General features: G+C 48.0%; 1 protein-coding gene across 1 annotated transcript in view; it reads left to right on the top strand.

The window, feature by feature from the left end:
* Nucleotides 1-249: 249 nt before the first annotated feature.
* The window catches only part of zgc:110158 (uncharacterized protein LOC553590 homolog), a 35,925-nt gene continuing 23,292 nt past the window's right edge, over nucleotides 250-12,882 (top strand). The window contains exons 1-4 of the mRNA XM_048988973.1: nucleotides 250-499; nucleotides 5,923-5,995; nucleotides 8,814-8,875; nucleotides 11,834-11,918. Coding sequence (XP_048844930.1) covers nucleotides 444-499; nucleotides 5,923-5,995; nucleotides 8,814-8,875; nucleotides 11,834-11,918 — 276 coding nt within the window. The 5' untranslated portion in view covers nucleotides 250-443. The remainder of the gene's footprint in view (nucleotides 500-5,922; nucleotides 5,996-8,813; nucleotides 8,876-11,833; nucleotides 11,919-12,882) is intronic.

The following is a 12,882-nucleotide window of genomic DNA, read 5'->3' on the forward strand; positions in this document are numbered from 1 at the left end:
TTTATATCAACATGCTCCGCAATAGTACCGTGTATGGTATTGCAGTGATCTCTTGTGTTATAAGTCTTTCTTTTAACTGAGTTTAGATAAACCACATACAAAAATGAAAAAAAAAGAAAACTGTTCAGGTTTTCCCGACACTCCATGATATTCAGGTAGCAGAGAACTCATAATATGTGTTGTCCCCTTTAAGAAGCCCCCACCTTCTCCGCTGCAGAGGGAGGGCGGACACATTCCTGGAACAGTTGTTGAGAAAAAAAAAATCTACCAGCGGACGGTTTCAAGTTCCCCCAATAGAAACTGTGCCTGATTTGTGGCCAATGTTGGAGATGTAAAAAAGGAGGAAAAACACTAAGGGGTAGCTATGGAGATAGAAGGTTATCCTTGCTGCTTTCTTTGACAGGTGTTGAGTGGGGTAAAAGTGTTAAAACAGAATCTCCAGCATGTACGCCAAAGGAAAAGGAGCTGTCGTACCATCCGATAGCCAAGCGAGAGAAAAGTAAGTGAAAATTGAGGTTTGTTTCAGAGATCTAGCAAGTTGGACATCGTGGTTTTATCGATACTTCATAAACTATCCGTAAATCTGTTATTTAAATGCTACATGCTTGTTCTTTCCGCGTGTACGCTTTTTCCTTGGAAGGTTTAATTTTTTTTTGTTTCTGTTGCTTGACTTTTTAATTCTGCACGAACGCGCTGCCTTCCATGCACATTGTTATACGTCTATTCTGTGTTTGTCTGGGGATATTTCCGGAATATTTAAAGTAGTGTGCCGGTAATTCGTACGGCACCTCTAGTAAGACCAGAGCTTGTTAGAAATGACTTCTTGTACGTGGCGCTTGCAAGCGTTGAAGAAGTGGCTCGAGACGACCGCGCTCGAGTTTGGGAACAATGCGCGAGCGTGTGGCGCGAGGGGCTGCTTCGCTGCCGCCGCCTCGGTGCACGAAGTTATAGACGGCGCGCGGCTGCAGCTCTGGCTAAGGCTGCTTACGCCGTTTTTGTTCTAAACATTGCCTCGGTTGCAGTGAGGTGCATTTGACGGTCTGTTTGTATGCCAGCTGGTGTAATTTAAATTGTTTGTACTGTAAACAGTGGGTTTATGTCTTATCAAATAGGAACACTGTTGTCTCCTACTAGCCCATTGCTGCAGTTTTGTTTCAGCCCTGACTTAGAAAAACTTAAATGGGAAACTTGAATGGGACATATTGGTATCTAACATGTTTGCATCGTAGTTTATGTGTGGTGAGAATGACCGTTACTGTAATAACCGCACTGAGAGTGAACACATGTGTCAAGGTGGGAAAGTGAAGAAACTTATTCTGTTCATCCCAGTCAGCCTGTTCACTGTCTTTTTGGTGGCTGCTATAAACGAGTGGCGGCTTGAGCTCTCCATTAATAGATCCTGTACCAAAACATTGTAGTGTTTATAATTTCGCAACAAAAAGAGAACTTCCATTCACAGTCAAACAGTTGGCGATAGTGTAGCTGAAAGATTTCATTGTGTTTTTTCCCCACATCGATTGAGTTTAAGAAACACATGTAACAAAAGGTGGAAACAAAGATCTTGAAAACTCTAAAACTTATACAAGAGACAATGGTAAAGCCGCTTTGTTTTATAGTACACGGCGTCTGAAAGCCATTAGAACCGTATGTGCTCCTCTTATATTGCTTAAAATCTCACAGAATGGTTTGGAGAAGGTATTTAATGATTATTGTATATTTCTAAGTTTTTAATATGTTTCCCTGTCATTTGACTGTACATGCATCTCCGCAGGTTTGCACGCAAAAGTCTGCCGTCGACTCGCGAGTCTCCTTGTTCATGCATATACTTTTCTAAGCAACTTAAAGAAAAAAGAACAATAAACGGTACATTAAGCGAGAATTTCCAACAAAGACACTTTCAGTTAGCCGTTTTTGCGGAAAGGTCGCTTTTTCGGGTACAGTTACATTCTTGTTGGGCGGCAGGCGAGCTTTTGATATGCTGATTTTTGTTTTGTGAAAGGGAACAATTGGGGACAATCGGAACCGCTGTCGATATCATTGTCACTTCACAAAGTGTTTTTTTTATGTATCCAAAGTAAAGCGGGACCAGAAGACTAGATTAACACAGCCCCTTTTTAAAACGTTTGGGAGTTTGTCTGGTCCATTCAAGAAAGCGACCTGTATGGCTTATTGTCTTGTTCAGATGTTCGTCTGTCTGTCCGCAGATATTCAACTGGGTAATTTTCGGACCCAGAGAAACTTGTGGAACCATCTGGGCAAAAACACAATTGGTATGAATTATCAAAGGCAACGGTAAAACGATGATTCACCGATGGTTTATTAATCCTTCAGTCAGATGTGCTGTGTAAAGTCCCACCCACTCGTTTATTTTCCGACAGGAATTGTGGAGCATGATGGGAAATGTTTGCCCTGTTCTTGTTTTGTATGTGTGTCTGGTTGAGAGAACTGGGACGAACGCTGTTGACTTTTTGACTTGTTTCTTTAGTCCCTGTTTCGGTGACGTTGTTCAGTTACTGAGACTGTTGACGTGAGGGGAGTGGCCTTGTATGTACTCTTGGTTGTCTTATTTTAGGGTCATGGGACTGTGTTGTAAGGTATGGGGGATATCACTGTGTTTGTGCTTCGGAAACGTGACCTGTTTGCATCCTCTTCAGTTTCACCCTTCCGTAGATGATGTTGGGTTTGGGTACAGACTGGTGCCTTGGTCAGTTTGCCCTGTCAGATTCCCTGTTCACAGGTCAAAATATAGAACAGAATTGTTATCTCAAGTAAGAAAAGCTCAACTTTTTTTCCCCCCTTTGGGAGATAATGAACATTTTTTTGCAGTATTTGACAAAGGTTGCCCAAGCTCGGAAAATTATTGTTTTGTGTCTCCAGATTATATGATTTAAGCCAAAGCTGGGCTACTTGGAACCCAACAAAAGAGACATTATATGACTGGAACATGTTGTGAGGTCTGTGGGACCCAGTGAAAGGCTGAGCTTTAATAATTAATTTGCAACGTGATGCTGTATTCTTCTGGTCTTCCCAGTAGTATGTGACGTTTTCTGGATAGGTTCATCTTCCCGGCTTGCTGGGTCTTTCAGGGGTGCCTCCTCCTTGCTGGGCACCTTCAGAGGCCTGCGATTCGGCCGCGAGGGACGTCCCGGCGCGTGTCTGCAGTGGCTCGCTGCACTGGTTGGAAGTGAGCATGGGCAGAAGGTGAAGTTGCAGTTACGGAGATCCCAGGGAAACAGAGGAGCTGCTGTTGTTTTCCAGCCACACCTACGTCGGCGCAAGCTGCGACAACAACACGTCCGTCGGCTTTAGTGTCTGGTCTCACCTTTTTATTAATTTGTTGCTTAGTTGTCTTCTATCAAAACCACTTTGAATTTCACCTGGCCCATGTAATCGTGTAGCTCAGTTGTGTATGTTTTATTGAAGTAATTCAGGCAAAGTGCTTCCCTGATGGCTGGTAGGCTGGGCCTCTTGTGATGTGGACTTAGAACCTGCGGGTTATGAGCGCATGTCCTTAACCACCTGGCCCATTATCCTGTTTTATTTACAACAGCTTAAGGTAAAAAAAAATCTTTTAACTACTGAAGAGAACCCCTTTCTGTTCTAACAGAGAATAATAACGATCCATGCAGCCAAATTCTGTCCCAGTTGCATTTCCTGGTTCCACCTTTGCACAGGATATTCCAGCTTTCGTTGGCAGCTGCTGTTAACCCCTGTTGTGCTGGAGGCAGTGTGGGTGGGGTGCCTCAGGGGATTTCCATCAGGACCTGCTCTGAAGATGGGATGGTCACGTGACCTGACAGTGATCCCGAGCTCAGGAGTGTGGCTCGTCTTAGTCTGATTCGGCGGGGTGGGTGGGGGTGATCGGCTATTGTTTGGGTTTCTCTCGCTCGGTCTTCACAGCGTGGCATGGAGGCCTGTGTTTCTTGGTTTGTTGATACGCCTGTGGAGTGGGTGGAGCGTCGTGGGGAGGGCTGACTCAGCCATCCCCTCGGGCTGTGCCCTGAGCGAGCCTGGATTTGGGCTTTGTGTTGGCTGAGAAGAGACTGGGAATATGGTTGACTGGCAGCAAACTTTGGGCCCCCCCGGTGGGGGGGGTGGAGGGGGATGGCTTTGTGAGTCTCTGGTGCCCCTCAGGATTGAACGTTCTCCGGCTTAAGGTGGCCAAACTTGCTTTGTTTATTTTTTTGCCTGGGTCCCTTTTGCTTTCCATCTCTTCTGACAGACCTCCTATTCCTTAATTCATGTCTCTATCAGGTATCAATGTGATGATAAACTGTAGGTCAAAGGTGGAAAAAAAAACACAAGCTGTGGAACAAGGGCCTCCCCCCAGCACTTCTGAAATGTGTGACAGGATGGAGGTGGTGCCCTGCTTACTGCTGGAGGCCTGCCCCCCCTGGATCTTAGGGTGTTACCATGACGTGGGAGGGGAAAATCCCAGTAATTTTTCGTTACAGTGTTTTCATCTGTCATACTGTGAAATCGTTTGAACTCCCGTGACAGTGAACACCTACATTATCTCTGTGCTTGCGGTGGGCTTCTCAAGGGTAGGTGGGTAAACCCAACCTACTAGGTACTTGTGGTGGATGAGCTGTACAGGCACAGGGCTATGTTTGGGTATGGGGTCAGTGGTACTGAGGTCATGCTCCGCTGTCAGTGCTCATCTACAGGGGGCTGCTGCATCTTTCCCGCTGCTGGGGAGTCGTACGCTTCTTGGGAATAGATCTGGATGTCCTGGCAGCAGGCATGAGCATAGTCTGAGAGCTGTGAGCGGTGTTTGTGATGGATTAGCATTTCGTGCCGCTGTCTGACATTCTCGTGTCTGGACTCCGCCCTCGGTGGCAGTCAAGGTGACTTCATTTGGTTTTAATTGCTGCTAAAATGAACATAGGAGAGGAGAGGCTGGGAGAATGTTCAGCGTAAGGGGCTGAAAACGCATCATGTGCCTGGGCTGATATCTTCATTGCTCTCTTCCTCTTCCTGTCAGTGGCGATACGCCGGATAGCAGGAGTCATGGGCCTTGTAGTAACAGATAGCTTTTGGTGAATGACCAGGAGAGGCTCTGATTATTGCTCCCTTGTTTGCGTCGTTTATCATAAATCTCTTTCTGATGCAACTCTTAGGACTAAATAAGGCTTTGTCTTAAAAGATTTTTAGCTGTGTACCGGCTTAAGCCTTTCGGATTACTCTTAACCGACAGAACTTCTGTTGTAGATCATTTCCGGTTTATTAATCGTTATGGTGTATTTGTTTTTGATTTTTTGAAGATTATGCTGAATATTCTAGTTCCTCTGACGGATGTGGACCGCTTGGATTAATTGGGAGCTGCCTCTTCTCCCCCTGCCTATTTTCAGGCCCGTTTAATCAGGCCTGTCACCATACTGGCTCCGATTTGTTTATTTGGCAGCTGTTTTTGCTCAGTGTCCAGTTCATATAGTACCAGCGGTACTTTTTAAGGATGTTAAAAGGTCAGTGCAGGCTTGTGGTCCGGAAGTGCAGTAAACGCTGTGCATCGCTGCTTTGTGCAGGAAATGCAGCTCTGTGAAATGGTGGTATGGCGTGCAAACATGATGTGTGCACTTTTTCTCCCCCCCTCTCAGTATGTGAGGCTGGGCTGGCATGGATGTATTGCGAGGATGGATTTTGTTTCCCCAAGCATACGGGCTAATTTGTTCATTTGTTTTACCATTGTGAATTATTGGCTCCATATACCTGGGTATGGCTGCGTATTACGTTTCCCGAATGGGTTTTACTCTAAGAGTAACACAGCTATAGAAGCCCAGCAGTTAAAAATGTTCTGTTTATCTGTGGACTCCAGCAGCCCCTGGGCCTATGGCTTTTTCACACCGGGTTCTTCTTGCATGGCGGCGCAGAACCGCGTTCCCATGACTGCCTTTGCTGACACGTGATTCCTCTGTGTTTCAGGTTAGCTTTATACGTGTACGAGTACCTTCTGCATGTGGGGGCCCAGAAGTCTGCCCAGACGTTCCTGTCCGAGGTAAGCGTGTGCCGCATTGCTTGTGGTGTTATAAAAGATTTAATGATAGTCTTAAATCAGGAAAAACTGTTAATGCTCCCAGTCGTCCATTAGCCCATCACACCCGAGCCGCAAACCATAACAATGTGCAAAAAGGCAGATAATCCGGGGGGGTTGGGCGGTGGTTTCTTTGGCTAATACGCTGTTTTTAACTGTCTTTATCGTCATGCACTTTCAGTGCAGTGAGCATGTTTGTTTCCTGTTCTGCGAAGCGCATGCACGCCGCGCGCGGCTCCCCCGCAGTGTCGTCTTCGCCCCGGGTTTTAATGCGGGTCACGTCCTGCCTCCACGCCGCGTTTGTGTGCACCAGCCCCCCTCTGGACACCGGTGCTTTGTGGGCCCTTGCTGCGTCTTCCTCCTCCAGCACCACCTCCTCCTGCCATTAATCGTGCGGGATGGAGATAATGGGAGTGCTGGTTGGGCTGCGATGGAGGCTGCTAGTCCTCTTTCTCCCCGTTTAACTCTGAGATGCATGAGCGCCATGCTTCAGGACTTGCATTAGTGTCCTTAGTGCATTAGTAGACTGGGCTCCACATTGTGGACGTTGGAGCCATATTGAAGTTAAGCATTTTTATAAAAGCAGGCAAAATTAAAATGTAGTACGGCAACTATTTAGTACGGCATTATGTAATTTTTTTTTCCCTGTTCTGTTAAGTGTTTGTACTTGGTCCAACTTGCATGCCCTCCTTTTCTTAGACAATGGGAGCAGGTGATGCTACTACGGTGCTCTTGGCTGTTTTTGAACTCTTATCTGTATGAGTCTGGGTGATGAAATTTTGCAACTTCCTCTACAGCTTTGCCTCAATGGCTGCAGATGTACATGTCGTTTTTTCCCCCCCTGTTTTGAGTATATTTTGCACAAGTTTGGGGGGGGGGGGGGGGAATCCAACTAAAGCTGGGAATGTGAAGGTTTTGAACATGTGTCGATATGCTCTAGATGTTCGGTCGTTAAACAGTGTATCTGAACTTGTGTAAGTACAGTGAAATGACTGTGTACACGAACAACGTCGGTCATATATCTCTTCAAGAGAGAAGGACATAAGGCGAATAAAAACAGTATTAGCAGTTACGAGTAATCTAAGGAATATGGCCTCTGCTAGTCCCTCGCTTTGTGTAGAAAGCATGTTCACCGTCTCCTCAGTCGAATGCACCCTGAATGTATCTGCCGTCTTTCTTAGAACCCTAAAGCTTTTTTCTGCCGGGGTTCTATAAAAATGCAGTTTTTGCTGATGCTTTCTTAGGGCGAGAGAATTATTTTTGTGTGTGTATGTCTGTATATATATAAATACATATATTATGTATGCACATGTTTAACCTGTAGGTTAATTATATATGCAGGTTATAATTCAAAATATGTCTGCTCTGTCCTGATAGCCCAGTATTCAAAATTTTAAACCATACGTTTTGGTTAATTTAGATTATGACAATGCAGCAAATTTCCGAAAATCATCAGGCATCGAGCAGCTCCGAAGCGAAAGCCGGAATCAGATCCACGCCGTTTTGAATGCCGAGATTGTGTAAATGCCGTTGATTCTGTTACGTGAATTGGAAAAATGGTCAGCCTGCTAATTTTATGTGAAACATGTTTTTGGGGGGGCATGGCTGCCAGTGCACCTAGTGTCCAGGCAATACAGATGGACAGCGGTGCATTTTGGGGGCTCAGAAAGCGCCGCGAAGTGCCGTTCCAGATTCTGAAATGTTTCTTTTAAGTTCCTGTAAACCCAACCGGTTACATAAAAATTTTTTGTTATACAGGTGGTAGTATTAATATGTATTGAGATGCTGCACGTACCTCACAGTTTGGGTATAGCAGTGCAGAGGATGATCATAGGTGTGTCAATGGAGCCCAAGATGAAGTATCTTGGCAACACTTCCAGTCCTGCTAACAGTTTCCGTTCGGTGGCATCTACAAGCTTTTTGTCTTGAGTGCAGTTTCATTTAATATCTCCAGGTGTCACTAAGACCATGTAACGTGCAGCAGTGTTGTGCTCTTCAGGACTGTGCAGATGTTCTCCTTGTGTTGCTGTCAGTTAATACTGCTTGTTAATTTGTGCTTCTTTGCAATACAGGTTTAACTTGCTGTTTCTACAGTCTCTGCCCTGGTTATTAATTAGAAATGGCACGAGCAGCTGTTATCGAAATGAGTTGTTTGAAATACACACCCTTATATATGCTGGGAACGGAAAACCAGCTGGAGAGAAAGGAAGTATAGAAGGTTGCCTCCACCAGACCTTCCATACAGGTGTGCTTCTGACTTTTTTTACCTTTTTTAAATCAGAAATTTAATGGTGGGCAGCAGCACGCGGCGATTTTAAAGTGGAAATCTGTAAACATTCATTGGATTATAGTGACCATCTGAGGTGTCAGTTTCACACTGTATTGGTCGCAGACATTCGTGGATCAGGTGAGCAGTGATGTGTATCGGAGAGTCTGCTGTATCATTGTGGGCTTAACAACTACAATCAGAACTCGGTCCCCCTTATTGCGGTGTGTTTTATTATAATATAAATAAATAAAATTAAATACACCCCCACCACCTTATTAGATTGTGAAGCAGGTACCCCCCCTCTCTGTCTTCTCTATGAGTGGCATTTGACTGATGAGAGGAGGACCGCTGGCCCTCCGCCCCCCCTCGTTACGCCGGGCGTTCTCCCGCTGCTCTCCGCTTCGTGTCAGGCAGCGCGGCGCCCTGCTCTCTCTCTCCCTGAACGGTTCAGTCTCAGCTCTGTTGGTTCTGCATGTTTTGCTTAACCAGATTGTCTCTCCCCCCCCCTTGCAGATTCGATGGGAGAAGAACATCACACTGGGGGAGCCTCCAGGATTTCTTCACTCGTGGTGGTGGTATGTATCACATGTTAAGGGGGTGGGGGGGGCTTTCTGTACTGTTAGAGCAATGGAGATCTTGCAGTTCTGTGTGTGTGTGTACGTTGTGTATGTTATGTGTGTATTACATTGTGGGGACCAAATGTGATTAAAAACCTGTTATTTTGATGTTGTGGGGACCATTTTTTTGGTCCCCACGAGGGGAAACTTAATCTTATAAAAAGTCTGACTGCATTCAAAAAACTAAAAATGCCAAAAGTCTTGTATTTTGTTTGGTTACTTATGGTTAAGGCTAGGGCTGGGTGGGGGTTAAGGCTGGGTGGGGGTTATTATCGTTTGGATTACAGTTTTTCCCCATAGAAATGAATGGAGTGTCCCCACAAAGATATGACTACTTTGTGTGTGTGTGTGTGTGTGTGTGTGTGTGTGTGTGTGTGAGAAAGAGAGAGAGCATTTTAAGCAGAGCTCCTGTGATTCTTTCGCATTAAAGGAATCAACCATTATCACTGTACAGGCAGCAGGTCTGTTGAATGACACTTGGATTGTTATGGCTTAGTTTTGGTTGGGAAATGAACACTAGCTGAAGCTGCTAAACACAGGCAGAGGGGCCTGCAGCTGGTCCATCGTCCTTTGTTAAGGCTGGTTAAGTGTCTCTCTGGTGTTGATCCAGCAGCCGGCGTTCTTGTCCTTTAGCCGCCTCGTTGGGTTTGTCTTCATTCTCTGGTCCGTGCCAAACCCCCCCCCCTCCCAAGCACTCGGGTGAGGGGAAGGTTGGAGGGCGATGGGCAGCAAAGCCCCCGGGGGGTACTGAGACCCACAGCTGCAAGGTGGGGGGTGACTTGGGGGGTGTTGAGGAACAAGGGCCTGAGGGCTTGGTCGGCAGCATGGGCTGTAGGGTGCCGCCACCCCCCAAACACTGTCCCCCATAAAGAAAAGGTCCAGATGGTACGGGAAAGCCCCCCCCCTCCCCTTTTGTCCGGCCCCTCCCACTACCTTTGTCTGTCAGCCTTTCCTTTGTTCCCTGTGAGCCCCCCCCCCCCCCCCCCCCAATCGCCAGAATGGATTAACTCCGTGCATTCCAGACTTCTTTGTGTGAAACGACCCCAACCACCATCACACACACACACCTCCCATAGCTTAAGGCCTATTTTCTGTCCGCTCCCATTTCCTGGCGTGCGGAAGTGGGATGGCAGGGTGGCAGTAGAAGTCTGCTGGGGAGGTGGGGGGTGGTGTTGATGGATTAGTGGATGGAAGGTTTCTGGGGGGGGGGGGGTCATGGGATGGAGGGTTTGGCTGGAGAATGATCAGCAGGTGTGGCTGTCCTTAACCTGACCGGTGGTGCTAAGTGGGTGGAGATGCGGCCTCAGAACAGCTGATCCCCGATAGCGACTCGCCGTGCTGCGTTGCTGAGCTGGGATGTTTGCTTCCCGCTAAAATCCCTCAGTGTGTATCCGGTGGTGCTACCGCGGCTCCGCTCCTCCTCCAGCTCGCCGGCTGCGCGTGGAACGTGTCGCTCCGGCGTGGTTGAGTGCCGGTGGTGTTTTATACCATGCTGGTGAGCTCTCAGACAGGGCTGAACAGCCCGTCTCTCCCTCCGCCGCCTCTTGGCTATGATCTGCCTGATCCGTCCCACGAAGAACCGTGTTCAGTGAAAGTCTCCCCGGGCGTCCCTCATCCCCGCATGCATGTTCCCGGCTCTCTTGCCAGCACGGTGGCCGTAGCAGTACTCCGGGCATCTTTCGGGGCGATTTGGAGCTAAAAAAAAAGCAACGGAACGTTTGGGATTAAGCAATTCTGAACTTAGTAGTCGTTATACTTGTAAATTTTGGTATACTGCTTTGAATTGGCGCCCGTCGCTGTGAAGCGGCCCCCCGGCATGCTGGGAATGTAGACGTTTAAGGCATCCAGTTGTTGTAAAGATCGTATTTTAAATGTTGATTCATTCAAAACGATGTGCGTATAAATAAAAGCGGTGGGTCATCTGCTCTTTCGCTCCCCTATGTCCTTTTCATAACTGTCTTTTTCTAGCCTTCCTTTTGTTTCTCTCCTCCTCCCCACCCCCTCTTCCTGCGCCTCTCTCTGGGGGGGCAGCCCTCGGGGGACCTCCCTGTGCAGGCCAGGGGGATATGTGTTCGTCGGGGGCTGGGGCTGGGGGTGGGGCACTCTCTCCAGACACCCCTCTTCTGTGCTCCAGAGTTTACTGCCCCCTCACAGTGCCCCAACATCTGAATTTGTTTCCCCCCCCCCCCCACCCCACTTCTTACTGCGAATTCTGCCATACGTCTCCGTATGAGGCTGATGTTTCACGGGATGCTACTCTGGCAGGTCAGCGTTTCTCAGCTGGATCCTCGGACCCTTCCCTTTTTTGCTCCCTCCCAGCATCTCTGACAGCCAGTTTGTCGGGAGCAAAAACATGAACCGCCTGGGGATCCCTGAGGACCGGGTTTCGGAAGCCCTGCGTTAGGGATCCTCTGAGGATGAAGCTGCTGACTTGTACCTTTGTCTAGCGGGACTGTGCTTCATGGCTGCCCCTTTTACTGGCGGGAGTCCTACTCAGCCTGCTTCACGGGGTGTCCATTAAATCGATATCCTAAGATCAGGCACTATTTAATCTGGAGTCGTTAAACGGGTCCTTTCTTTCAGAGCAATCATTAGTACACCATTTGGCACGGAACCCCGAGCCCCCCGCAGGTCTTTAACGCTGAAGTTGACTTAACTGAGCAAATTGCTCCTGTAATTGATCAGTAACCTGTGGGTCTCACCAAGTGGAATTGAAACCAGCGTAGTTGCCGACCCTCCCCACACCCGACCCCTGCTGGACGTAAGGCAGAGCCGGCAAATCGCTGCTGATCACTTTTAGGTTTAGTGGCCCCCGCCGAGACGTGTTGTGAGATTTTTATTGCCCCTGTGTTCCTTTATCACTGTGGTCAATTCTGAGGTGCCTCTCTCTCTCTCTCCTCCCATTTCCTGTTGCAGTGTATTCTGGGATCTGTACTGCGCTGCTCCGGACCGGCGAGAGACATGTGAACACTCCAGCGAGGCCAAGGCCTTCCATGACTATGTGAGTGGTGCTTTTTCCTTTTTTTTTCTTCTCCATCAGCCAGTCCTTGGCATCATTGCTAAAATTGAGCTTAGCTTAGGTGTCTGGATTCCTATTGACTGCTGTAGCCTGTGGATTCTGTTCAGTTGTTTTTAATTAATTATAAGGGTTAGTCTGTATTTATGGCAGGTATGTGTGTGTAGGGCAGGCAGGTCCTCATGTGGTTTGGTTCGGTTCCATACTATGATGCTCAGCTTCTCTGTTTGACCTTCCTAATCAGCGGCAGACCATTTGTAAGCAGACATTTCAGTCATGCTGGGTTTCACCTCTTCGCCTTTGTCCTTTGACCTGGGGGTGTCACCCTGGTCGGTCTGTTGGGGTCAGAGGTCAGCGCTCAGCGTGGATCTTTCATTAGTGTTGGCCATGGCACTCGGTGGGTCAGGAGTCTATAAAGGGGTTAGATGAGCCTCGAGAGAAGCCCCACAGCACTGGCAGTGACCTCTGACCCCTGACCTTGCTAATCTTTCACCTCAATTAGCTGGGTGCCCGAAGTTGCTGGCACTCGTGTGGCAGCGGAACGGTTGCGTGAGACGTCCTGGTCAGACCTTCTGTCAGCCCTTAATGGGGGCCTAAAGGCCGAGGTAGCATAAGGACACGAACGCCTGGAAGGTACCGGCGACCTGTCAGACTGCCACCGTCTGAACTCTGCAATCCTCATGTCTGACCAGGTGGGGGCACTCTCCTAGGAAATGGTCGTTTGAGGGTTGAGGTTTGTTTGTGCGTCCCAGAGCTCCCTGTAGATTCCAGCCAGGGGTCTCTCAGGCTCGGGTCAAGGTGCTGACTGGGTGTCGGAGGGCAGGGTTGTCTCGCAGCAGACCTTGTTGGCGGGACGAGGAGGAGAATGTTCGCGCTCACTAATCCCTGAATCCAGGGGATGGTTCGGCCGCAAATCCTGGGATTTTGTGGGATTGTGGTCCTGGCAAAT

Source organism: Brienomyrus brachyistius, chromosome 21, assembly GCF_023856365.1.
Source record: "Brienomyrus brachyistius isolate T26 chromosome 21, BBRACH_0.4, whole genome shotgun sequence".
NCBI classification, from domain to species: domain Eukaryota; kingdom Metazoa; phylum Chordata; class Actinopteri; order Osteoglossiformes; family Mormyridae; genus Brienomyrus; species Brienomyrus brachyistius.